Source organism: Macaca fascicularis, chromosome 6, assembly GCF_037993035.2.
Source record: "Macaca fascicularis isolate 582-1 chromosome 6, T2T-MFA8v1.1".
In the NCBI taxonomy this organism is placed as follows: domain Eukaryota; kingdom Metazoa; phylum Chordata; class Mammalia; order Primates; family Cercopithecidae; genus Macaca; species Macaca fascicularis.
This window is the reverse complement of record NC_088380.1, coordinates 149,382,171-149,410,163: the sequence shown is the minus strand read 5'-3', so window position 1 is coordinate 149,410,163 and position 27,993 is coordinate 149,382,171. Positions and strand designations below refer to the sequence as shown.

The 27,993-nt window shown below is 42.6% G+C and overlaps 1 protein-coding gene across 40 annotated transcripts in view; it reads right to left on the bottom strand.

The window, feature by feature from the left end:
* The window catches only part of ARHGAP26 (Rho GTPase activating protein 26), an 899,552-nt gene that overhangs the window by 329,144 nt on the left and 542,415 nt on the right, over positions 1-27,993 (bottom strand). For 25 of the 40 annotated variants that reach the window (XR_010587140.2, XR_012414210.1, XR_012414211.1 and 22 more), the window contains 5 exons: positions 27,229-27,290; positions 22,680-22,751; positions 16,595-16,696; positions 7,730-7,840; positions 76-180 (listed from right to left, as the gene is read on the bottom strand). Coding sequence is in view for 35 of the 40 variants with exons in the window: in XM_045394984.3 (XP_045250919.2) it covers positions 76-180; positions 7,730-7,840; positions 16,595-16,696; positions 22,680-22,751; positions 27,229-27,290 (452 nt within the window). In the remaining 5 variants the exon portion in view is untranslated. The remainder of the gene's footprint in view (positions 1-75; positions 181-7,729; positions 7,841-16,594; positions 16,697-22,679; positions 22,752-27,228; positions 27,291-27,993) is intronic. The other 15 variants (XR_012414212.1, XM_073994498.1, XM_073994500.1 and 12 more) reach the window with 3 other exon arrangements.

Below are 27,993 nucleotides of genomic sequence, written 5' to 3'. Positions count from 1 at the left end.
GTTTCTATGGCAATCAGGCCCATATTTTGTTTTTCCTTAACCAGAGAAAGGAAGCCTGTCCCTATGCCCACTCACATTCTGTATGCTAATGGTTAACTGTGTCTTGAAGTCGCCGAAATCCTTGGCCAGTTCGTAACCATGGTGATAGAAAGTGAAGAGTCCTTGCAGGAAGGCCAGCAGCTGTAATGAAGGAAGAAAGGTAAAGGTCACATAACCAGGTTGAAAAGAGGTATTATGTAGCTGTATCTGAGCTCCCAACAGTGGGTTGAAAGTCTAAAATAGAGAATAATAATGGCTGACACTTAAAGAGCACCAATTGTGTGCCAGGCACTATGCCCTTCCATGCCCTGAGTGAGTACTCACAACCTCCTATGACCTAAGCACTACTGTTATCCCCATTTTAATAATGAGGAAGCAGGTTCAGAGAGGTTAAGAAACTTGCCCCAAAACACACAGGAAGTGGCAGCCAGAACTTGAAACCAGGTCTCCTTGGCACCAACACCCATGCCCTTGCCCTGTGGGCCTCACCACCTGCTGAGAACATCATTTCCTCAGAAACCAAAGACCAGGGTTCTGACTCAGTTTCCCTCTAGTACATTTGTAGTATCAGATTATTACACAGAAGAGGAAGGGAGAAAAGGAAGTGGGGTGTCCTGAGTCTGCAGTCTAACAGGCAAAGTCAAATCAAAGAAAATCATCCAGATTACACTTCAACTGAAGTGCGTTTCTGTGCTTTCCCCAAACTACTCAAAAGTAAACACTATGGATTCCTTTGGTAAAATATTTCCATGTTCCCACATTTTCACTTACGGTGGTTTCCCTAAATTCTCAATTAAATCCCTCAGGCTAAAAGGTAAGCCCATTTCATTGTTTAGTCTTGTCTTTAGTGAATGGTGAAAACATCTGTTCACCACAATGCTCACCACATGCCTTCATATACTTAAAAACTATTAATGTCCCCACCCTGAGCCCCTGCCAGCCTTCATTTCTCCAAACTAAATAAACAACGTTCCTGTGGTCTTTCCTCTCGGAGCTTACATCCAAACCTCACTGTTGTTATGCTTTCCTGGCCCCTTCTCAAGTTCTACACATCTTCCCTCCCTTCCAAACTTCAACCCGAAGAAAGGATTATAATAAAAGCCCGAACAAGATTCAGGAAGGACCAGCGCCTCACCTCTATCACAAGCTCAGCTCCATGGCATTTGGGGACTATTCCATTCACTTTGGCTTCTGAAGGCTGACCCACATTTTCTGAGGGGTCCACTCTGACCTCCCTGACCTGCCATACCACCTTATTCCAAGACACATTTGCTGTATTTTACATTGTGGTCTTCAGATTTTCAGTTCCTAAATGAATTTTTTTACTTATTAAACATTACTTATTATGTAAAACAAAATTACTTTACTTACTAAACATAATCCCATCCCACTTATTTTCACCTAACTAACTCTCCTTTTCTGAGAGGCAGCCCTAATAAGTGACAGTAAAGGAATCTCATCCCGCCCACCCTACCCCTACTCTCTCATCTTGTTTGCAGTAGGAATAGTAAGCACAAAGGTATACAGCACTGGACCTAAACTCAGAGGCCAGGCCAGCCCGGTTTAATCGAAGAGCCAGGCACTGTGAAGATAAAACCCAGATTATGACAATATAACCTTTAACTTCCCATTGCCATTGTCCCCGGCTCATCTATCCCCTTAGATTCTCATGGATGGTGCAAGAGTGGGCATTGCTGGGTCCTCTGGCTATAAAACTATCCGGTGGCACCATATATAGACCCCTAACTAAATCAGTGAATGAGTGTTAAGCCCCATCGAGTCACTAGAGACTGAAAATGAATGCTTTTCTTCAAAGATGGCCGAAGGCTCTGGGCTTACTCCATACAAAATTATTTTGTTGAGAGGAAGACCCATATCTTTCCTTCTAGATGGCTCCAATAATAGAGGAGAAGGGGCTCCTCTGCCAAACCTAGTGGCAGCATTCACAATGAAAACTGTTGTCCCTCTTCTTATCTCTGCTCTCCCTGCTGTGTGCAAATGCCCTGCCCCATTGCCTTTCCAAGGCATGACACCACCCCTAACTTGAGAATAACGCAGAAGATAAGCAGCTAATTCCAAGGTCATTCCTCCTATTAACTATGATTTATCGTTCACTTACAGTAAACAGAGCCTCTCTTGCTCAGGGTAATTAAATATTCTCAAATAGCTCACCAAGATGCCACCTGGGCATACCCGCAAGTGCTCCCCAAAGGCAGGAAGTTAACTAATATTTATTTTGTTTTTCCTCCTTTGGTCTCATGCCTTGATTGTCCATTTTACTAAGGGAAATGACTCCTTAGCATGTTGCTATTTTTGGCCCACTTCCCCCTTGCTTCTCCCCTCACAGCACCTTTTCTCTCCCCTACCCCCAACACTATATGAACCTCTGAACCATTACAAAGTGGGAAATGAAAGTCCACTCCTCAGGGGGCAGGATGAAGCCCACGGGACTCCAGAGGTGGGGGAGCTGTCTGCTTCAAAGAAATGCTTCTACCCAAACACTAGGAGGAAGAACCTGCTGCGGTCCCACCTGGTTATCAAATAAGAGGGGTCAGCTGTCCACGGAGCAACCACAACATCGCAGCCTGACAAAGGAAAGATCTTTCCCGCCTCCCTGTGCCTCCTTCTCCATCCTTGTTATCCTAAAAGAATACCATGAGCAAAACCTATTCCTACTTCCTAGCTGACAACATAATTTATTTTTTTCATTTTAAGAAGCAAAAATCTAATTGTCCAAGTTAATGCTGGCTGCATCGTTCTGGATTGTCACCATTCACAAAACAGACCTACTTTACTGGGTTGAACTGTATACCCCCAAAAAAGATATGTTGAAGTCCTAATACCTCTGAAGGTGATTTTACTTAGAAATGGGGTCTTTACATGGGTATTCAAGTTAAATGAGGACACCAGGGTGGGTCCTAGTACTTTTACAAGGATGCCATATCTGGTGTCCTTAGAAAGGTGAAAATGTGGACACAGAGACATGAATGGCCATGTGAGGACAAAGGATTGGAGGGAGGCATCTATAAGCCAAGGAATGCCAAACATGGTCACAAGCCACGAGAAGCTAGAAGGAGGAAAGGAAGTGTCCCCTTTCACTGCAGGTTTCAGAAGGATCTTGGGGCCAAAATCTTGACTTCAGACTTCTAGGCTTTAGAACTGTGAGGCAACAGATTTCTGTTGTTCCAAGATACCCAATTTGTGGTACTTTGTTACAGCAGCCCTAGCAAACTCATACAGCTACCAAGAATCATCCACACAGGCAAGAAAGGGAAGAGCAGCCAGCAGAGTGGTGAAAAGCTGAGGGGGCTAAGCCATGTAACTCCCTTTAACTCATCTTTAAAAGGAGGATAACAGTGATTTTTTACTACTGCACAGAGTTTCAGTGAAGATTAATTCAGATCATCCATGTAATGGGCTTAGTACAGGAGGGCTGTCAGGAGATTCTTGGCAAAAGAGAGAGAAAGAATCAGACTGATGTGTCAGAAGATGCACTCTGGTCCAGGCCAGACTGGAGAAGGGGGAGGCCCAGGGCAGAATGCAAAGTCCAAAGGAAAGAATGAAGACCTGCAATGGGACAGAAGCAGAGGGAAAGGAGAGGAAGAGACACAGCACCAAGAAATATTCAGGATGTAAAACTCAGAGGATGCAGTGCCTAATGAACATGGAGAATGAGTTCTCTGCTGCACTAGCTAACCTTCAATTATGAAAACTCAGGGAACAGAGAGAATGTGGCTTCACCTTCATAGAGTCAATATGTCATTATCTGCAATCCAAATCTCAGGAACATTTAGTACTGTGACAAGAAAATTAAGGCTTCCAGGGCAAATATACACATACATATACATATATACACACACACACAGACACATATATATATACACACACATATATATATATCCCAGAAGATCTGATTTAGATCCCAGAAGTCTGATTTTTTTCTTCCTTGGGAACACTACAATTGTTTCTTTTTCTGAAGGTCAACAATATCCTGGTACTTGAAGTTACTTTCAAGAAACAAAGGAACACAGTCAATTTGCATAGAGGTCTCTTACATGACTGGAAGATTCCCTTGACTGTAACCAACTCAAATATGAATACCCACCCCAGCAATTTAGTTCAATAGACTTCTTGCTGGTTTCCTTTCCACCTGTAAGCAATCAAATGCTATTTCATAGAGATGAAGAATCAGACCCTTCCAGCTCTGCTATTTACTAGATACGATGTTAGACAGGTAAAGAAACTTATTTGTTTCTATTTCTTCATCTGAAAATTGGGATAAAAACAGTTTTTACCCTTAGAGATGTTATAAGGTTCGACTGCCATACTGTAGGTAAAGCGCTTAGCATGGTACATGACATGGTTTCAGTTAATATCATCAATGGTTATTTCATGTTCTTCCTTTGTATAATCTAGGCCAGTGGCTCAAACTGAAATGTGCAGCTGAATCACCTGGAAGTTTACTAAACTACAGACTACTGGGCCCCTCCCTTAAATTTCACGTCTGGAGTGAAGCCTGAGAATGTGCATGTCTAACACTGAGAATCACTGATCTCATCAGTAGCTTTTTCACTGTAGGAGTACCTTCTCCCAATCCCCAGCTCCTGAAGCCACTGACCTGCCTAGAAGCTGATGTGCAGAGACAGGAACTTCTGTAGAAAAGTAAAGGCCAAACATGTGAATCCTATATCCAGCCTCTCAACATTTAGTTTAACTTTGGGCAAATCCCTATTATTATCTCTTTGTCCTAACAAGAGACTGAAAATTTATTTTCATTAGCTCTCCAGGTTTCTCACTGTATGAACTGAAAAACATCTGCACACTGCAATGGTTATACTTTTAAATCCATCTGGCACATCTATAGCATCCATCCTGTCCAAGCTGTCACTGAACTCCTTGCTACCTTGGCTAGCTCTCTACTATACACATCTTGCTTCCCCCAGTGAGGCTGTGAGTGCCTCAGCCACAGCATCTGGGTTTTCAGCATTTTCTATGGTACTCAATAAATACATACTTTTAGATCTACCAAGATTGTTTATATTAAAACAGGTAGGCCCTGTTAATATTAGTACTTCATTCATTTGCTCATAAATAAAAAAAATTGCTAACTTTTTATTGGGTTCTAATCAGGTTCTGTTCTAAGCACCCCACATGGAAAAACACTCAGTCAATCCTCATACGTCTTTATCAAGTGGGTGATATTACTATCCCCATTCTGCAGATGGGGAAAGTAAGGCTCAGAGAAATAACTTGCCCAAGAACACATAGCTAGTAAATGGCTAGGCTGGGATTTAAATTCAGGGAGTCTAGCTCTAGAATCCTTAACCATGATGCTACTACTTCTTAAAGTGAAAACTCCCTAAGACATGGACACACTACAACAGAATGCCAGGAAATGGAATGGTAAATCTTTAGAGATTTCTTTTCTCAAAAAAGAAGGAAGGAAGAGGGGGAGAAGAGACAAAAGAAGGAGAAGGAGGAGGAGGAAAACCCATTTAGATGAGCAAAGCTATCCAGCTGAGCCCAGCCTAAGCTGGCTGAACCTCACAGATGTGTGAGAAGTAAACATCTATTGTTGTGTGAGGTTTTGTGGATACCATTCAGCAAAAGCCAACAGATAAAATACCTGACTCACTAGGTACACCTACTGAGAGAGTGAAGTGGATAACAAAACACTCACCTCAAAAAAGCTAGATGGGCCAATTACAAAAAAAAACTCATCAAAAGCAAGCAAATTTGGAATAATATTAATCGAAGTATATATAAAGATTATTAGAAATGCACTGTTCTTTTTCTCCAGAAATTCTGGCAAAAGCAAATAAAATAATGCTAAAGGCAAATTCTGTGTGATAGCATTTGAATTCCTGCCCTGACCACAGGAAGCAAGTCTTCAGTAAACCTCTGCTTGAAAGGCCAGGGCTTGTGCTTTAAGCAGGAAAATCATTAAGGCAGCTTTATCTGACAACAGCTGTTCATACCTAACAGACCCTGCAGAAAGATGGGGATTTTTGACCTGGGACCTTGACTGAAACCACTGCTGGACAGGAAGTTGGGTCTAAGGTTTTAATATTCATATATGGAGACTGAAGTAATTGACGACATTAAGGAATCTGCCAAATGAGGTAGCTGGGAGTGGTATCCAGAAATTATAGTTCTAGCATAGCAAATGATGTAGACATAAGGTTCCAAAGCCAGTTGGAATCTTTTTTAAAAAAAAAAAAGATGGAGTCTCACTATGTTGCCCAGTTGCCCAGGCTGATCTCAAACTCTTGGTCTCAAGTGATCTTCCTGCCTCAGCCTCCAAAAGTGCTAGGATTACAGGCACGAGCCACTGTGCCTGGCCACCAACTGGAGTCTTGATGAAACCACCAGCAAGTCTACATGCCTAAAAAACATCCACCCCAAAAGTCTATAAATTAGACATGGGGTATAGAACGCTCTTTACTAGAAAGAGTGGCCATTTCTTTCAGTTTCTTATAGTTTTATTCTTATTTGCTTAAGAAAATTATCCTTTCTTGGTCAGGCGCAGTGGCTCACACCTGTAATCCCAGCACTTTGGGAGGCCAAGAGAGGCGGATCACAAGGTCAGGAGATGGAGACCATTCTGGCCAACATGGTGAAACCCCGTCTCTACTAAAAATACAAAAATTAGCCAGGCATGGTGGTGCGTGCCTGTACTCCCAGCTACTCAGGAGGCTGAGGCAGGAGAATCACTTGAACCCGGGAGGCAGAGGCTGCAATGAGCTGAGACTGCGCCACTGCACTCCAGCCTGCGGGACAGAGCGAGACTCTGTCTCAAAGAAAACAAAAGAAAAAAGAAAATTATCCTTTCTTAAATCTAGGTAGAGAATCTTATTTGTACAGAGATGCCAGGCTTGAGTCTAAATCAGAGGCTGCATTTTGGCTGGAAAATCCACAGTCTGCAAGAGTTTTAAATTGAGGTCCACACACTATTTTGGTGTTTCCGTGAAGTCTTCCTGCTGTGGATTCTCCACACCAGTGACCCACCCAGTAGAGTGGAGTGGCACCACGTCCAAACGAAACCACAACCATGCTGGTGTGGCCTAAAGTCAGGCTTTTCCCACAATGCAATATTCATGTTCACTGGGACACTGTAAAAGTCCAAATTCCATCAAGGTCTACTCAGCAGAGTCTCTATGTTGCTCTGTTTATAACAAATCCATGTGAGAAATCCATATGAGAAACTTTATATAGCATATTTTAATACCTGAATGGGGTGAGAAGGGGCTTTGAACCACGGAGTAAAAAGAGAAACGTACTATGTCTTTGGGTGACTACTACATCTGAATTATTTGAGGCAGAGAAGACGGGTGGGAAAGAGGAGGGAAGTTAAGGTATAATCACTATTTCATGGCAAGATAAAGAACTCCTCCCCTCTGGACTCCCATTTCCACTCTGTCCACCTGAAAATCATATGGCACATCACTGGGTAGCTAGAGGAAAGAATGACTGCTGGACGCTCTGTCTCCATTGCTGTGTGTTGTACAGGAATGGCTGCTGGGAAGAATCCAGGGCAGCCAGGCTGACAAAGCACTGATACTTACAGAAGGCACAGCATCAGGGATGCTCAACCTCTTCATCAACAACCTAGAGCATTTTGTAATCCACTACTAGTTAAGGTGAGAAATGAATGTTTGGGTACATCATTAAACCCTGAATATCTACTTACGGGCTCCACAAACTCAAACATCTTTCTCTCTTGGACTTCCTGCACCTTGAAGACATATTCCAGGGATACTTCATAGAAATGCTGCCGGACCAGGTCCACTTGGCTGTCTGCCTACAAACAAGATGGAATTTAAGAGAAAAATCAAGTCACTACCCAAGGATAGCATTCTGAAAGCAGATCAGGAAAAAAAAAAATCTCTGGAGATAATTTTCAAAAAGAAATCCAATAGCATTACACAGAAGAAGAAGAATAACTATAGTAACCATTTCACTACGCAAAAGTATACTGAAACATCATTTATACAACTTAAATACATATAATTTTTTAAAACAAAACAAAAAGCTTTCTAATGAGATTATTGGTTTAAAAAGGTAAATGTATACAGGGAACTCAAACAACTCAACAGAAAAAAAAAAAACCCACAAATAATACCATTAAAAAGTGGGCAGAAGATCTGAACAGACATTTCTCAAAAGAAGACATACAAATGGCCAAAGGGTACATTAAAAAATGCTCAACATCACTAATCATCAGGGAAATGAAAGTCAAAACCAAAATGAGATATCATCTGAACCCAGTTACAATGGCTATGATCAAGATTAAAAGTAGCGAATGCTGGTAAGGATGGGGAGAAAAGGGAACTGATGGTGGGAATGTAAATTAGTACAACTATTATGGAAAACAGTATGGAGATTTCTCAAAAAGCAAAAAATAGTACTACCATATAATCCAGTAATCCCACTACTTGGTATTTATCCAAAGAAAAGGAAATCACTCTATCAAAGGGATACCTGTACCCCCATGTTTATTGCAGCACTAGTCACAACAGCCAAGATAGGAAGTGAACCTAAGTGTTCAACGGATGAATGGATAAATACACACACACGGACTGCTATTCAGCCATGAAAAAGAATGGAATTCTGCAGCAACATGGATGGAACTGGAGCTCATGTCAAGTGAAGGCACAGAAAAACTGATATCCCATGTTCTCATTCATATGCAGGTGCTAAAAAAGGGGATCTTAAGGAAGTAAAAAGTAGAATGATAGTTATCAGAGGTTAAGAAAGGGGTGGGAGTTGGGAGTGGTGGTTCATGCCTGTAATCCCAGCACTTTGGGAGGCCGAGGCAGGTGGATCACGAGGTCAGGAGTTCGAGACCAGCCTGGCCAACATGGTGAAACCCCATCTCTACTAAAAATAAAAAAATTAGTTGGGTATGGTAGCACACACCTGTAATCCCAGCTACTTGGGAGGCTGAGGCAGGAAAATCACTTGAACCCAGGAGGCGGAGGTTGCAGTGAGCCAAGATCGTGCTACTGCACTCCAGCCTGGCAACAGAGCGAGACACTGTCTCAAAAAAAAAAAAAAAAGGAGGGGGTAGGAAGGATGAAGAGAGGTTGCTTAATGGGTACAAAAATACAGTTAGATAGAAGGAATAAGTTCTAGTATTTCATAACACAGTAGGATGACTATGGTTAACTGATGTACGGTGTATATTTCATAAAAGATAGAAGATATGAAATGTTCCCAACACAAAGAAATGATAAATGTTCGAGGTGATAGATACCCTAAATACCTTCATTTGATCATTACACCTTATAGGAATGTATCAAAATAGCATACATGCCCCATAAGTATGTATGATTACCTATCAACCAAAAAGGTAAGCGAGTGAGCCAAACGGACATCATATTAGCCCAAATAGTATGTCACATGTTAAAAGTAATCAAATCTAACAAACAAAAGAGAAATAAGAATAATGATAATGGTTACCTGAGCACTAACTTTGTGCCAGGAACCATGGCCATAGCTGTACCTACATTACCTTATTTAATTCTCATTAATTTTAATTATTTAATCTTCACTACATGCCTAGAAAAGACATATTATCTGTATCTCTAACATACAGGAAGAAAATATAATCCACTGACATTAAGGAATTCGACTAAGGTAACACAGCTAGTATAAGGCAGACCTGGGATTTCTGTCCTGGTGGATCTGCCCCTAAGGCCCTTGGATCATCCTGAAACCACCAGTCTCCACTGTCTCGCCATACCCTGGGGCAACTTGGGTTCCATGGGAGACAGATTCTTACAGTGAAAAAGAAATTCCTGCAGAGTCATCCTCATCCAGGCCTTTCTAATGCACAAAACAAACTGTGAGAGGGCAGGGATTCTCAGAAAAGGCCATGTTCACGGAAGTCCCAAATACTTTCTTTGTGATAAGAACAACAGTTTACTACAAGCAGAGACATTTCAACACTCCCTCTCAATTTCACTTCTCCCTCTGTGCAGGCATGTGTCCAGGACAGGCCAACGAGCGGGTACAATTAAACCACTGATCTGGGATCTGGCACCCAGGGAGAAACTCCAAGCATGGAGTTGCAAGATGCTATGCTGGGAAGTACCTCAACTCTCACTATAAAGCTCTAAACCTTTCCTTAATGTGTCTGTGTCAACTCAATCCTTCAAAGCAGGTAATCAAACTGAAAGCATATTTCAGTGGCAAAACACTAAAGTGAATATATATTTTTAATATAAATGAATATCCTGCTAGTAAGAAACAAAACACTGTTTTCCTTAGAAATGACAGTCAGAAACCATTCTACAATGCCCTTTACTAAGACACAGCTCCCAAAGGCATATTTCTTTGAGTGTTCCTTTGTCAACATTCCTACAGAAGAAACTCGGAACACATCCTTACTTCCATTAAACCAAATACAATAAGCAACTTGGACATCTTAAGAGTTTAGCAAATCATCTATCCGTTCCACCATCATGAGCTAAAGAAATTTCCTTCCTGGAACTTAGAGCGTAGTAAAGAAAAGAGACATTAGCCAAGTAAGTAAATTAAGAGAAAACCACAAGCTCTGGTAAAACACAAGATGTTATAAAACACCCTGAAAGAATATATTCAGGTCTCTCACACTAGCAACTTCCTCCCACAGCAATGGACATTCTCATACTCAAAAGCCAGTCTGCTGAGTAACTGCTGGATCAAACTAATCTGAAAGGCTAAGACTGGGGGCATTTTCTAAGGCTCCCAAGCAGGGAAAAGAGATATCTGAGCACTGATAAATCTGTATTTGGAGACAAGTTTCAGAAGGTCCTGCACCCTACTCACCACCACCACCCCCTGCATCGTGTGGCTGCTGAGACAACTGGGCTGATACGCCTTCCAACCAGGCTCCTGCTGCTAAGCCCCATGTGTTCCTGTAGCCTTTGATCTCCTTGTGGCACAAATCCAACACGCTCACACGGAGAGATGCATCTACTCCTGACCACTCCACACACCTCAAAGCTTCTCTCTGCCTGGGCTTGCCAACTGACACTGCGAGTGGAGGCGGGAAACAGGAGAAATCATTATGAAAATCTGCAAAGGCAGGGATGAAGGATCCAGAAGGAAATTCCTATGAGGAACACAGAATTGACTCCCACATCAGAGAGCTGCTCAAGTGCAAGCTCCAATTCTACAATGTCCTAGCTGGTGAGACCTGCTCAAGCCACTGACCTCCTTTAGAAGATGGAGATAATATCAGCCCTTGCTTCAGAGTAGTGTTTCCAAGAGAAAATGGACCAAATGATGTAAACCATTTGAAAACTGGAAAATGTACTGCGCGTGTCGGTGGTTGCTGTCACCAGGCACTTCAGAACACAAGGGTCTCACTTCCTGCTCTACCCTCAAATAGCCACATCATCTCTGAGCTACTACACTTCTCTCCTAACTGGTCTCTCTGTCTTCATTCTCTCCCCGTCCCAATTCACTCTGTACCCAGGAGCCAGAATATTTTCCTTAAAATCTAAACCAGATGGTCTTATGGCCCCTTTGAGGGCTTCCCATGGCCTCTACCATGGTCTGTAAGACACTGTGTAATCTGCCCAACCCTCCAGCCTCACCTCCTCCCAACCTAACCCACTGTCACCATGCTCCAGCCACTCTGGTCTCTTTCCTGTCCTCTAACACTCCAAACCTCTTTCTTTCCCACAACCTTTGCACCTGGTGTTCCTTCTGCCCAAAAACCTCTTCTCCTAGATAAATACACATTTTAACTTCAACATACAGTTAGAAATACTTTTTATATTATGACTCAATAAACACACATTTATAACGGTTAAGTGCAATGCACTTACATATTTTTTTTTTTTAAGACGGAGTTTCGCTCTTGTTGCCCAGGCTGGAGTACAATGGCATGAATACAGCTCACTGCAACCTCCGCCTCCCAGGTTCAAGATATTCTCCTGCCTCAGCCTTCCCGAGTAGCTGGGATTATAGTCATGCACCACCAATTTTGTATTTTTAGTAGAGATGGGATTTCTCCACCTTGGTCAGGCTGGTCCCAAATTCCCAACCTCAGGTGATCCACCCGCCTCGGCCGCCCAAAGTGCTGGGATTACAGGCATGAACCACCATGCCCGGCCTCATATTTTTTATTCTATTTTAGCCTACCCTATTTCACGACCCAATAATTGTGATTTTGCGACATACTTACAGCCTGAAGAAGATTGTCATGGCCTTTCATTAGCTCATGCCTTCTGGGCTCTGTTTAAATATTACCTCTTTAGGAGAAGCTTTCACTGACTATATTATTTTAAATAGGGTACCAGGAAATCTCTTATCTCATCTCCCAATTTAAACTCTTATCTATTCCTTTCTGGAGACAGAGTCTTACTCTGTTGCCCAGGCTGGAGTGGAGTGGCATGATCTCAGCTCACTGCAAACTCCACCTCCTGGGTTCAAGTGATTATCCTGCCTCAGCTTCCCAAGTAGCTGGGATTACAGGCACGCGCCACCACATACACCTAATTTTTTTGTATTTTCAGTAGAAACAGGGTTTCGCCTTGTTGGCTAGGCTGGTCTTGAACTCCTCACCTCAAGTGATCTGCCCGCCTTGGCCTCCCAAAGTGCTGGGATTACAGGCATGAGCCACTGTGCCTGGCCTATTCCTTTCTTGTCTTGTATATAGACGACTAGAATATAAAGTCCAAGAGAACAAAGACCTTATCTAATTTTTTCATTTTCTCCTCCAGTGCTCAGAATGGTGTATGGCCCATAATAAATGTTCAACAGATGCATGGAGAATGAATGACTTGATCCCCATGTGGCCATCAGTGAGCACCAAAGGCATGTCCTGGCAGTGACCCAGAACTAAGAACAAATGCATAACTCAATGCATTCCCAAAGGAAAAGGAAGAAGAAATCCCAAGTGGAATGTTATGTTTCTCTTGCCAATGCCCCTGCGTGGTGTGGGCCACGGAATCCATCACATCCTTGAGCCCCCTGTAATGGAATTATAAGCCAGGATTCCAATCCACCCTGCAGACCACTCAAGACAGTTTTCCTGACTGCCACTCGAGAAGCTATAAATCTACTGGCTTGTCTAAACCCATCAACCATTCTGTGCTTCTTGTAAAAGAGACTTCCTCCTATATCGTAATTTCCATGAAAGAAGATCCTTCATTTCACCTTCTACAAAACACCCAGTGCCTAGACAGACTGCTGCAGAAGCGTCCAATGAGTATTTGTTGAATGAATGACTACTGTTTTTGAAGCAAACTTTTTTACCATTCAAAACTACACATTTGTTTAAATCATCCACTAGATGGCAGTGCCATTCCACATCACTGCCTGTAGTTTCTACTTCCAGGGATCTAGGGATGGGCTGGAATTTAAAAGCATTCCGTGCTTGCAATCAGGGAACAACTCTGTATAATCAAAGTGGAAGGTTTCATCAAAGGTGTACCAGGTGCTCAACAATGTTCCTAAAAGCTGAATTTTTAATAAATGTGAAGAAAATGATCACTACATAGCTGAACACCTTGAGCAAAACACCTGACCTCTGCAAGAAACCCAGTTCCTTCACCAAGTGTAATTCCAGAAAGTTGAAATGGATGATCACTAAGGTCCTTCCCTCTCTCCAATTCTATGTTATGACACTGGCACTAAATAACAATGGTCAGCATCCCTCCCCAGATAGAGACATAGAAAAGCAAACTGGGTGAAGGGAAAGGGCCACACAGCCAGTGCTGGGGTTGACTCGCTACCACTAAGCTATTTATCCTGAGTCTCAGTTTCCTCATGTGCAAAACCGAGTAATAACCACATCTATACCTCTTAGGGTGAGGATTCCAGAAGATTCCATGTAAAGTGCTTAACACCATACCTGGGCCATAAATATGCATTCAACAAATGTTTCCCTATATTGTAGTTGCTACTAATGTGGTTAGTGGCAGTAGTAATATCATCACTGTTCTTTTTGTTTGTTTTTGATTTTTGGCTTTTGGTTTTTTTGAGACAGAGACTCACTCTGTCACCAGGCTGGAGTGAAGTGGCGCAATCTCGGCTCACTGCAACCTCCGCCTCCCGGGTTCAAGTAATTCTCCTGCCTCAGCCTCCTGAGTAGCTGGGACTACAGGACCTGCCACCATGCCCAGCTAATTTTTGTATTTTTAGTACAGACGGGGTTTCACCATGTTGGCCAGAATGGTCTCGATCTCTTTACCTCTTTACTCTTAGATTTTTATACAGTTTAATTTAGTTCAGGTACAACTAAAAAGCAATGCCTGAGAACTTACCTGAACAGATCAGAACCTGCAAGATCCACAACCTAATCCTCACACTCAAAGTACTTAGAAAGTATGACTAGGTCAAAGGCAAGAACATAAAGGACTATAATAAAAGAGCATAATGGAAAACATCCACTGAAATATAGAACTGTCAAAGTTGGAATAGTGGCATCCAATTTGAGAACAGAAAATGGAGCAAACAGGCCAATCATAAGGATATTTACACATTTTATATTAAATATAAAATAATTTATATTTGAGCAGCAGTTATATTTGCCTTCTCATGCATAACATAAGTAGGACATGAGTATTTAATGAATAAAGGAAATAAAGCTTAGAGAGTCTAAGTAATTTGCCCCAGGTCACAGAGTAAATATATGGCAGAGAAGGTTTTGAGGCAAGGTATACTCTTTGCCAGCCCAGTGTTCTGGTCCCTACACTGTGGTAATTCAGAAGGCATTTACGGCCCTAAAAGAAAACGCTGGACTCATTCCAGACCAAGTCTGCAATGTCTGACCACGGAGAGAATGGATCTGGTAGAGAAGTACCTTTGTTCTAGAGAGTGCCATGCCCACAGGGTAAGTGTGCTGTGGGCCTCCCAGATTCAGTAGGTGCTAGAATAATCACACACCTGCTCAACTCTGAATACTCTGAATATCTGCACTAATGATGCATAGCCATCAAATCCATAATTTATGCCTACTTGGAAACTGAAGAGCTGGTCAAACCTGGTCATTGTGAAGCACAGCCAAAAAGCCTTTCTTTAAATATAAATTAGTTTCCAAATCCTAAATGCCAAGTGATGCCAGAAGAATAACTAAACAGTGAGGGTATCAAGACAGATTCTAAATGGAATCCCATATTTACCATGGACTATCTGCGTCTTTGGGATAGGGCCCATATCCTCATGTCAAGTTGGGATAGCCTTTATATCCCATGAAAACAAGATTTTTTTTTTTTTTTTTTTTTTTTTTTTTTTTTTTTTGGTTTTTCAATCCCATTTGACAAGATTTGCCTGAGTAGCTATGCCACTTCAAGAAGCACTTCCTCTGCTTTTGCTTCTTTTTCCCTACTCAGGTACAAGATCTTCAAGGATAAATTAGCATTTTCTACTTTGTAAAGCACACACCCAATAGTCAATGCTATTTATTGGCTGGCCAAGAACTGATCTACAAAGTCCATTATAAACATTTGTGGCTGCTACAGTTGTCACTGTTGTTAAGTAACGGAACTCATCACTACTCTAAAAACTGGATTAAATACTCATTTCAAAGCAAAGAGTTCTGAGAACACCACATTCCCATCCCAAGATGTGTAACCAATTGTGGTTGGGAGGGGACTGAACTCCACCATCTCCTGAGTTACTCCAACCTTTCAACCTCTGACTCTACTGTCCTCATATAACCTTCACCTAGCAGAAGTACTGGCATGGTGTCTGCTCAAAAAGAATTAAAATTTAAAAGCAAGGGCTGGCCTGGAAGCCACAGTAGCCTCTTTTGGCAAAAATATCATGAGAGAGGTCAAGCAAACTGTTGAGTTAAATGACATTTTTAAAGCCAAATTTGAGGTTCTACTAGGAAACTCCCTGTCTCCAAGAAGCATAAACTCCCTTAACATGCCAATCTTCATGAACTAAATAAAAATGGTCACAGCTCCATGGCTGCGAGGGCTCCATCATTTTTCTTTCCAAGTGAACTACTTTTTAAAAGATATCACGCAAACCCAGAAAAATCAAGCGCAAATTTAAGAATGTATTTTCTTGAAACAACATTACCAAAGCAGAAAACATATACAAGATAATAAAGCACTGCTTTTTAAAAAAAAAAAGAAAAGAAAGTACACTAATGTCAAGTGCTGGTTGAAATAATGAAAAAATTAATATTAAGGAAGGATAACCAAAGTGTTTGAGATGCTAACATTTCAAATCACTGATAAAAGGCAGGAAGTCAAAAGGTAAAGTAACAGAATGCAAAATTAAGGCCAAGGGTGAGAGAAACAGGAAAAGAACTGTCAGTATGAAATGAAGACATCTAGCAATCAGGGCAGCCCAACAAGGAGGTGGTCATCTCAGCCAGCAGCATGTTCCACCTTGACAGGTGGGAAAACTACAAACAGTGGAGTGGGATGGGAGGACACAAAGGCAATCCAGGCATCAGGCATTGGATGAGGGATCAGGAGCAATCCCCTGGCTTCCCAGGTCCCTTCTAACCCTAAGATTTTCTAGCAAAGAGCAACCAGCACATGTCAACAGCATCAGGTACAAAGTGAACACTTTATTCAGGATACTAAATAAAGCCTCTTACCTCCTGAAGCTGAGATTCTTTCTTTTTGGAAGACAAATTCAAGTGTTTTTCTAAGATGCCACAATACTTTTCTGTCTCTTTGTCATACTTCTTTTTGGCTTCCTGGCAAAAAAAAAAAAAGAGAAAAGAAAAAGAAAAAGAGTAACACGTTGCAGGAATAAAAGCAGCCTCTGTCTCTCAAGATCACACATGATGACTTGGCTCCTACTTTTCAGGTAATGCCCATTAAATCCTGCAGCCACCCATCAACAGCCCCCTGTGTTTGAGTGTCTAGCAGATAGGCACCAACCAGTACAAGACCAGAAATGAGGTAAATATGAATAGTTAATGGTGGCAAAGCCAAGATTCCCCCTCTAAGAACTTTGTGAAACAGAACTTTCTAGTTTCTAACTCACAAGGATATTCAAGGCCAGAAGGCGGCCAGGGGTTGGGGGTTGGGAGGTAGCAGCAGTGGGGGTACCTATGATGCTAACACCAAGGAAGGAAGATCTCCTTACAGCCTGAATGAGACAAGTCTAGACTAAGGCTAGACTCAGCCTTAATACTGTTGAAAAAACACTTCTTGGTATGTAAGCCTAAATATCTCTTGACACTTAATATCACATGCAGGTGTTTAAGCTGAGGAATAATTCAAAAAGACAATAGTATCTTCACACAAATTTGTTTACTATGGCACCATTTATGCCAGCAAAACAAAAATAAAAGCAACAGCAGCAACATCCTGCCAAGGATAACGTTTGGCATAAAGTATGGAACATCCAATAAGCTTAACTAGTCATTGGAAAACTTAAGAGAGAAAAGTGAAATAGCATGATATAAACTTGCTGCATCCTACATACAGTGTGTCTACCACCTATGGACAAAGATGAGGTGGGAATTTACTTATAGGAAAATACCTGAGTTATGGTAATGGAGTAACAGTTATTTTTTTCTTCTCTTTAAGAAATTATTGGCCGCATTACTGCCTTCAAAATGAAAAATAATTACCATAGTATGCATATTAATCCCTGCTCCCCACTACTGAATCACTGGGTCACTATGGTTCTATTTCTATCTCCCACTTGACAGATAAGAAAACTTGCACCCAAAGAGGTGAACTTGTAAAAAGTCACGGAGAGTGACAGAGCTGGGATTGAAGCCCAGGACAATGTGCCTCCAAAGCCCGTGTTCTCCACCACAGTTGAGAAAGATTGTCATAGGCAGTCTGCCTTCCTTCCACATTCCAGTGGGGGAGAGCAGACAAGGAGGCTGGAAGAAGGTTGGCACCAGGCTGATAAAACAGGATCAAATTCACTAATTGGGTACATTATTCCTGCTTTTGACTCCTGTGGAGCCCAAATCCATAGGGATGCTTTTCTGCAACTCCAAAGCCTAGAAGAGAAAAAATATTTTCTGGCCAAATAAGGAAGCTCAGAAACATCTCTTTATTCCTTTAACGAGTTCATAATCAGCAACCACTCTGTGTAAGGCTCTACTTTAGGCACTAGAAATATAAGACAAAAATGGTCCCAACCCTCATGGTAGAAATGTTCTAGTAAGCATGATTAACCAGTAAATAAATAATCAGCATAATTATAGACTGTTGCAAGCACTACAAAGGAAATAAACAGGGCGCGGTCACAGAGATTCTTTAGATAGGGCACCCAGGAAAGGCATCATTTGCGGGAGGGGGATGTGAGCTGAGACCTACATGTTAAATACAGAAGGAGCAGACTAGAGCCTTCTAGAGCAGAACCGTCAAGGGCAAATGCCCTGGGGCAGAACACTCTGAGCCAAGAAGCCATCGCCCAGAGCCCTGACAAGCTCCGCCATGTCAGAATACCACTCATCTGGCACATACTCACAGAGTGGGCAGAATAACCATATATCCATTTTAGCTGACATATACCCATTTCCATGAATCTGAGCTTTGCTTAAAAGACTGCTCACGTACAAGAACAATTAAACACTTAGCAGCAAATGAAGAAAAAGCCCGAGGACACATTACTCCTTCAAATTTGAGGAGGGTACAGGCAAGAGACTTGATTTAAGCAATTCTTTTCCATTAGTGAAACCAGCAACTTTGAACTGGGGCTCCAATTCCAAACGCTGCTCACATGTATCCACTCCCACCAGCCTTATCAGCAACGCCAAAAGGACAGTCCAGCTGGCCAGAGGTGAGGAAAGGCCAGGGAACATGAGTCACTGGCATTCTGGGACATTCTGGCAACTTGCGCCTCCACATTCCATGTTTAAGAGGACACCCAAAGTTAGAGAAAAAAATAAGGAGAAAGGGAAGCCATTTCCGTTCTGAGAAAACAGCAATAAGACCTCTGCGACAAAAAAGTACTACAGCTTAGATAATGTTCTTAAGATGGGAGAGTGTGTCCATTACTCAGGACACAAGATGGCTTTCACCTTCCAGCGAGTGTACGGTGGGGTAGTTAAGTCAAGGATTGAGTTAGAATCCTAAAATTTATTCCCAACTCAATATGGACTGGCTAGAAAACAAATCACCATCCCTCTCCAGGACTCAATATCCTTAACTATAAATCGAGAATGATTAGATAATTGCTCAGGTTTCTTCTTTCAGCTCAAAGACCGTATAATAAAATAAAAACAAGGACACCCCCTCCTCAAAGGATTTCTAGGGTTAAATGAAATAAACCACATATAGTGCTTGGCAGGGTGCCTGCCACATGGAAAGTGCTCAATAAATGCCAGCAATGGTGGTGACAGTGGTGAGCTCATCACCTGAACCTGCCTCCTTCTTATCAAGAACATACCTGCTTTCCATGTCCCCTGTGCCATGAAGGTAACCCTCCCAAGAACCTACTACAATTGGAAATTATACATTTATTTAGATCTTTTTGTCTAATGTCTTTCACCCCAGCTACATCATAAGCATGGCAACCACACCTGCCTCGTTCTCCGCCAAATATCAGGGCACAGAACAGTGCTGGCACAGAGCAGGCTCTCACATATTTTTTAAACAAATGAACTGTATGTATCCAATATAATCACTAACATTGAATGACTACATGACAAACATTGTTCTCGTGTTCAGGTAGCTATATGTTAGACACCATTTTAAGCATTTGATAAGAGTTCGCTCACTTCTTCATAATAACTCTACGAGACAAGTTTTATTATTACCCCCATTTTAGAGATCAGGAAACAGGCATGAAGAGGTTCAGTAACCTCCCCAAGTCTACGTGCAAATGGCAGAAGTGAGATTTGGATTCAGACAGTCTAGCTGTAGACCCACTCTCTACACTACTCTCTTATGTCTATTATACTTATTCCAGAGTCCAGCATTCCTAATGTACCTCTGATACAGGAAAAAGTAATTTCCTCAAACTCAGAAATAGAAACTTAGGGCCATGGTTATGTCAAGCACCATGGGTTGTGCCCTACTCCAGAGTAGCACATTAGCATAAGAATGCCCAAGAATCTTCCTCCCTGGCAGCCTTCACACGGTGCACTCTGCAACACGGTGCACTCTGCAACAGGCTGTTATGGCAACCGAAGCAGCACCAGTGAGTGGAGGAGGAGGAAAAAGTAATTTTAGCATGGCACAGGCAGAGTTCAGAACCTCCACTTGGCCAATACCAAAACCACCTGAAGAGCACTTGCTGGCTCTGAGATGTTCTTGAGACTGCTCCCAGGGTCACCTAGAAGGAGATCTGTTGTTTGCATGTATGTTTTCTCTTAAATTTACATAATGTTATGATATAAATGTATGTGTGTGTGGAATGTTGGAAAGGAGGCTATGCCGGGGGAAAAAATGACAAATGGGGAGGGATGAGAAATCACCCAAATGTTATCACAATTCTTTAATGATCATCCAAAAGTTATTTAATAATTGATCATTATTATGGTTTAAAGAATGGGAGAATAGAGTATGCATGAGGGGAAACATGCTTTGGTGAGTGACTATTTAAATTCTTTTATCCTAATATGTCACCATCTATACCCCCCCGCCGGGGGACAGTACCTCCTCCTGTCATTAAAATCACTGGTATTAAGACCAGAGGGAGCTCACTCAGACTCTTGCCTCACCTCCTTGGTAACCATGGTAACCCCCAAGCCAGTGAGAAAAGAGGCCAGAGTGAGAGGCATCTGTGCTCAGAAGGAGAAGTAACTACTGAAAAGATGACTCGCTTGAACCTGGGACGCGGAGCTTGCAGTGAGCTGAGATTGCACCACTGCACTCCAGCCTGGGTGACAGGGCAAGACTCCGTCTCAAAAAAAAAAAGAAAAGAAAAGAAAAAAAGAAGAAAAAGAAAGAAAAGATGACTCAACAGACAGGTCTGCTCTGCCTCGGTCTCAAAGCTCTGCATAACCCCTGGAAGCCACTGCCAAGCATGTTCAAGAGTGTGGAGGCTCCAGCTTAGGCGACAGAGCGAGACTCCGTCTCAAAAAAAAAAAAAGAAAAGAAAGGGAGGCCTGCTGGCAGGGCCTGAGCTGCCAGGAACTGAGGGAGCGTTCGCTCACGGCTTATTATCTGCCATCACTGGACTGGTTCACTGTCTGTATGAATTCTTAGTAGAATAAGACTTCGTGCAAATTGTACATTCCTTAATCTCTGATACAACACCAGTGAGCTCCCACTTCCTCATAAATGTGTAAACTAAAATAAGTAGAAAAGTACTACTATAAAACTGAGAGACAATCTGCCACGGTCCCTCCTTCGAACTGCGATCAGCCATCCCTCTGAAAGATCCTGACTAAACATCATCTTTTGCAGGCCCTAATCACATCTATTTCCAGAAAGCAGATGCACTTAGGGGTGTGTGTGTTGTAGGGGTAAGGAATACCTCATTTTGCAACTAAGTAAAATCCAAAGTAAGAGGGTGGTGTTGCCCAAAAGTCCCTGCAGGTGGCATAAGAGACTGCAGCTGAATTGACTCACAGTCTAGAAAAACAGGAAGGAAATGTTGGAAATCTTTTTGCTTTCATTGATTCCAGTGAAAACATCTTCCCTGCAGGTGGCCTCTAACACTCTACCAAAGGTCAAAGTGGCTAGAGTTTCTTTTTTTTTTTTTGACACAGAGTCTTGCTCTGTTGCCCAGGTTGGAGTCAGTGGCAAGATCTCAGCTCACTGCAACCTCCGCCTTCTGGGTTCAAGCGATTCTTCTGCCTCAGCCTCCTGAGTAGCTGGGAACTACAGGCACCCACCACCATGATTTTTGTACTTTTAGTAGAGACCTGGTTTCACCATATTGGTCAGGCTGGTCTCGAACTCCTGACCTCATGATCCGCCCACCTCAGCCTCCCAAAGTGCTGGGATTACAGGTGTGAGCCACTGTGCCTGGTCCTCCTTGTGATTTATTACAGGGCAAAGGAGCCCTGGAGAATCCACCTTTTAAAAAGGAACAGGATTCCCTTTGCAGTGTCTTAAGAACACACTAGAATTAGTCAAGCTTAGGTTACAGTCCCTCCAGGTCAGTGATAACAAACAGTGATCTCCGGGATGAAGCAGGCCTGCAGATGTCATTTTTCGACCTGCACAATGTGTAATACATATTTTAAAATTATTTGCCAACAAGAAATTTCACATAAAATTGGCTTTTCAGTTTGTCTTGAAACATTTAAAGAATCAGCAACAAAGGGCCCATTTCCAGACCCAACAAAAATCAGCTACACCTAAGTACCAGCTACCTCCCTTTAAAGAAAGTCCCTGTACCCACAGGGCACAAATTTGTAACCCCTGCTTAGGCTGCAAGTCCTGGACCTCCACAAAATACAATTCCACAAAAACAAATGTATTCTCCAATAAAGGCAATTGTCTAAGCACACAGCTATCTATTATAATAACACAAACGAGGTGTGGTTTATACCTTTGGATGATTTATGAACAAGTACAAAACAATTAGATAACAAAATACCAGAATGGCTGCTCCGGGGTTGACAGCTCAGATGGTCGTACTTCAGTCACCCATAAAGAACTGATGAGTGGGGCTCCATAGAGTTCTCTGCCTAAGATTTTCTGAATAAGGTGGGCTTCGATTTTCTGAAGACACTCTTAGATTTTTTTAAAAAGGTGCCATGTTTTCCAGACCTCTCACCCTAAAATCCAGACCAAAGCTTGCAAAATTCTCACCTTGGCAGCCCCGATCTGTTCCTTTCGAAACTTCTCCAAGGGAGTGATGAGCACCTCGCTGGCATTCTCAATCTGGTGAAGAAAAACAGAGTAGCGGAAAGAAGACACAAAAGCAGTATCAGTAAAGAATTACGCAGCTCCAGCACGAGATGCCTCCCCATGTCTTAAGATAAAACTTGGGTAGGCAGTGTTGTACGTGTCAACTGTTTACAACCCTTGAACTAATAGCATGTCAAATCAAAACTCATTATTTCAAAACATGATAATCTTCCTCCCATGCATGATTAATATTGATTCTTTAAAAGTAAAAATGAGGAACTCTAAAACTGTAAGCAACCATCTGAAGGGGCAGAGAGGAATTGGTGAAAGAGTGGGGTCTAAGTTACAAGTTTCAGGTGACATTTTCTTGCAAATATTCATTTACCCAAGTTATAAATAAAACCTTTCAAGCCTGATTTTGTGTTGCTCTACCAAGATAGGACTAGACTAGAGCCAGGACACCTGTAGCTCCTGACTACTGGCTGCCTCTCAACTTCATCTCACAGGGCTCACCCCTCAGGTCCTGCATTCCAACCCACCAGCACTCCAATGCACCTCAAATGCACCAAACCTGTCCCACTTCAAGGCCATAGCATTTGGCTATTCCTTCAGACACTGTGTTCCCAAACCCTTACAGGGACAGCTCCTTCATGTAATTAAGGTTTCAGCTTAAAGGTCACCTCTTTAGGGAGGCTTCCCTGATTACCAACATAACTCAACTTCCCTCCCCTACCAAGCGTGTTCTGGTTCACCACTACACACTACACATTTATACACACACACACGCATACACACATACACAGACACACAGACACACACATATATATACATCAGTATCTTGTAAAGGCTCACTTTGCCACCACTATCCCCAAAACAAAGAAGAGTGCTGAGACAAAGGGGCACTCAAACATTTTTGAATGACTAAATGCATGAATGGATTATTTCTTGATTGACTGCCAACTGTGTGACCATGGGCAAAACATTTAACCTCTCTGGGCTCTGATTTCATCATCTGCAAAACGAGTGGGCTGAACTGTCCAGCTCTAAGATTCTATGGTCTTTTCTAAGGCAGTACAGTATTTTACAGTTTTTCCTTTTAAGTCATTCATTTATCACTCTTTGCTCAGCTAATTATTCCAGGAATCTCACTGCAACAAAGCATTATTTTTCCCAAACCACACGCATGTCCACTGCAATGAAACTAACCGGGTAAATGCCAGAAGTCACAGATGGACACAGTAAAGAACTAACTGAACAATGTAAGGGACAGAAAAAGTCAAGTCTCCAAATTTATTCACATTTGCCCTTTTCTCAATTTGGAGATCTCTTATTTCAGAAGAGTGAAATTTAAGCCTAGAGTGTTGTGTTGTTAATTTGTTTGATTTTGTTATTTTTATTGTTATTTGATGTTACTTAACCAGTTCACTTAAGACTTCTCCACAAACCATCTGCAAGTCTCTGAAGCTCACAAAGGTGGGCCAAGCCCCTAAGTCAATGATTCTCAACCTTAACTACACAGGAGAATCACCTGGAAAGCTTTTAAAATTCCTATGTTTAGGCTACACTCCAACTAACTCAGAATCCCTGGACTTATTTAGTCCAAGACATCAGTATTTTTCAAACTCCCCAAGTTAAATCCAGTGGACATCCATGATTGAGAATGCAGTCCTAAGTAGCCGCTTATAATATGAAAGTGCTCATCTGCTCACCTGGGAATCAGGATACCCAAGTCCTTCTCCCAGCCATACTACTACTTGCTATCAGCTTTAATAAGACCTGTTTTCTCATCTGTCAAATGAGCAATTGCAGATGGTGAGGAATAAGGTCCCACTTAGTCTAAGATTCTATGACTGTGTAACATCCACTTGGTTCCAACACTGCCTGATGTTGGGGACATGGAAGCCCATTCTCCGCCCTTGAGGAACTCATATTTACTATAGGGCACAGACAAGTACAATGTTTATCAGGACACAATGTGGTAACACAGGATGAGAAGCATGAACTGGATGTTAGGAAAATACCAAGGGTAGCCATATAACCCAGGAAGTCAAGAAAGGCTTCCCAGAGAAGGTGCAGCTTTGCTTGCTGAGTTTAACTGAACTGATGAAGTTGTCACAGGGCAAGGAGGTACAGAAGGAGCTTGCAATGGCCAGATACTCAGATGCAGACAGTAGAAACTCAATTCACTGACATTAATAATAAAATTGCAGAGGCAAGCTGAAAAGTATAATCCAGTCATTGTTCCCTTACCACAGGCCATAGCAATCTGCAGGGTATTCATAGTGATTTGCTTACCACACCCCCACCCCCAAATACTAACTCAGCCAAGAATCAGACTCAAAAGAATCATTTCTCAGGCACCAGCACATGCACAAACACACAAGCTTTCCCTTGCTTCCACCCACCACCAACCCCCACTGCTGCCGCCACCACCCTTCTGATTCTGGTTCAGGCACCAGCAGTGAGCAATCAAGAGAAACTGCTCTTTCTGTAGGGCAGAAGGTAAGAGGCTTCTACTCTGTTTGGAGTTTTAAAGGAAGCCTCCTTTTTTTTTTTTTTTTTTTTTTTGACACAGGGTCTTGCTCTGTTGCCCAGGCTGGAGTGCAATGGTGCAATCACAGATCACTGCAGCCTTGACCTCCCTGGCACAAGCGATCCTCCTACCTCCTCCCAAGTAGCTGGGGACTACAAGCATATGCCACAATGCCAGGCTACTTAAAAGAAATTTTTGTTGAAATGAGGTCTATGTTGCCTCCAGACTGGTCTTGAACTCCTAGGCTCAAGCAATTATCTCACCTCAGCATCCCAAGGTGCTGGGATTACAGGCATGAGCCATGGATTACAGGCCATTACCTGGCCCCCACATTTTTTAACATAATGCAGTCTTGGGTTTGAACCCAGACTGTACCACTTATTAACTGTGTGATCTGTGACAAGTTACTTAACCTCTGTAAACCTCAATATCTTCATCTAAAAAATGGCGATAATACAGATACCACTTCCCAGAGTCATCACGAGGGTTAAAATAGAAAATGCATGTAAAGTACTTGGCTACATAATGTCTTGGTGAATAGTGTTCAAACTACCAACTGTTAGCATGGGAAGAGAAGAAAATGTTGATTGATGCAAGATTTCCTAGGACTTTGGAGCATTGCTGCCTGAAGACACGCCCTCCTAGTGGAAAATCAGTGGACAGGCAGCAGGGGACTTCAAGTCAGCAGGGGACTTCATTCCTCATATCTTAGGGATATGGAGGAAAATGCAAAGGAACTTCCTGTAGATGTGGAATCTCTTATCTGCTAATGCTGAACTATATCAGAATAAATAACAGGCTGGGCACGGTGGCTCGTGCCTGTAATCCCAGCACTTTGAGAGGCAAGGCACTCCTGCATCACTTAAGGTTTGGAGTTTGAGATCAGCCTGGGTAATACAGCAAGACCTCATCTCTACAAAAAAACAAAAATAAATTAGCTAGGCACAGCAGTGCAGACCTATAGTTGTAGCGACTCAGGAGACTGAAGCAGGAGGATCGCTTGAGCCCAGGAGTTTGAAGCTACAGTGAGCTATGATGGCACCACTGCACTCCAGCCTAGGTGACAGAGTGAGGCCCTCTCTGTCTGCCAGAACAATAAATTCTAGTACAAAAGATATCTCTTAAGAACCTGGAGATCAGCATTTGACTCTTAAATGTGGACAATGCCTCCCTTGAAGAGCTTTTTATAGTTACCTTCATTACAAAGTACCTGTTTACTGGGTCCCTCCTACCTGGCAGGCACTGGGTTGGGTGCTTAAAAATGAAAAGCAAAGGCCGGGCACGGTGGCTCATGCCTGTAATCCCAGTACTTTGGGAGGCCGAGGCAGATGGATCACGAGGTCAGGAGATCGAGACCATCCTGGCTAACATGGTTGAAACCCTGTCTCTACTAAAAATACAAAAATTAGCTGGGTGTGGTGGCAGGCACCTGTAGTCCCAGCTACTCAGGAGGCTGAGGCAGGAGAATGGCATGAACCCAGGAGGCGGAGCTTGCAGTAAGCCCAGATCACAGCACTGTACTCCAGCCTGGGCGACAGAGCAAGACTCCGTCTCAAAAAAAAAAAATGAAAAGGGAAGTGATCCCTGCGCTCAAAGGGCTCTTGATCATGTTCAGTAAGATGGGGGGAGGGGCAGAGTGAGGCATCTTCTTTCTCATTCTGCTGGTAGAGAATCTGAGGCCCAAAAAAGTGAAATAATTCAAAAGATCCACCCTTAAGTCATACACCTTATGAAAATACCTTAAAATGAATCTTCAGAAGAACGTCATTTAACTACGTTGTTCTAAAGTTATCCACCAGAGTAATCCTTTAATATTTACAAAAGGCTTCAAACAATACAAAGATGAGGCTTGCTGAAGAGCTCAAAACACTCAAATGGCAGAGTCTGGATTTGAATTTAGTTCCTCTGATAACCAATCCCTCACTCCCTCAACATGAACATACTATCTGGGACCAAGAGTAGCCCAGCCCTACTCACCATCCGTATCCGTTCATCTTCAAGATTCCTGAGGACAGTGGCAAACTCCTGCAAAGATCTTGCTGGAAAAGAGAAAGGGGCCATGAGGCGGAAGGAGTGTCACAGGTCTTGGGGAGCCTTTCCAGCTCTGGCTATTATGTTATGGATTTTAATTCCTTGGCACACACAGATGCCTAAAGTCAATTGCTTCCCAAGGCTCCCTTCATCTTTTTAATCATTAACCATTAAGGATGACCCAGAAATGCAGGTTAATTCCACCTGGCACTCTAGCTAGGGAATGATTTCTTCAAGGAAAAGATCTGCCTGTTCCTGAGAGTACCCAGGACTGGTGAGATGTTGGCAGGCTTCCAGGCCCCAGGCTGGAAGGGGCAGAGTTCCGCTTAGGAGTTGAAGGATTTCCTGTCCAGATTCGACCTCCTCAACCTTTGTCATGGCGTTGCGTCAGAACCCAGCCTTTTCTTTGGCACCAGAGCTAAACAAACAGTGCTGCTGGCATTGGAAGCCACATCTCTGGCTTCTCTTTGGGTTCCTCCTCTCTGAGTCCTCAAGCCACTCATTAATAGAATGCAGCTTGAAGCATGGTGCTCACACATGAACAGTCATCTTTGCCAAAACTATTCACAAAAGCAATAAGCATTATGTGCAGTGGCCCTGAGGATACTTGAGACCCTTAAGCCATGTTGGGAAAAGCATCCATACATTCACAAGTTACAAGGATGCGTTTTCACCACCCTCAGCTGTCTCCCAATTGCCTGTGCCAGCTCC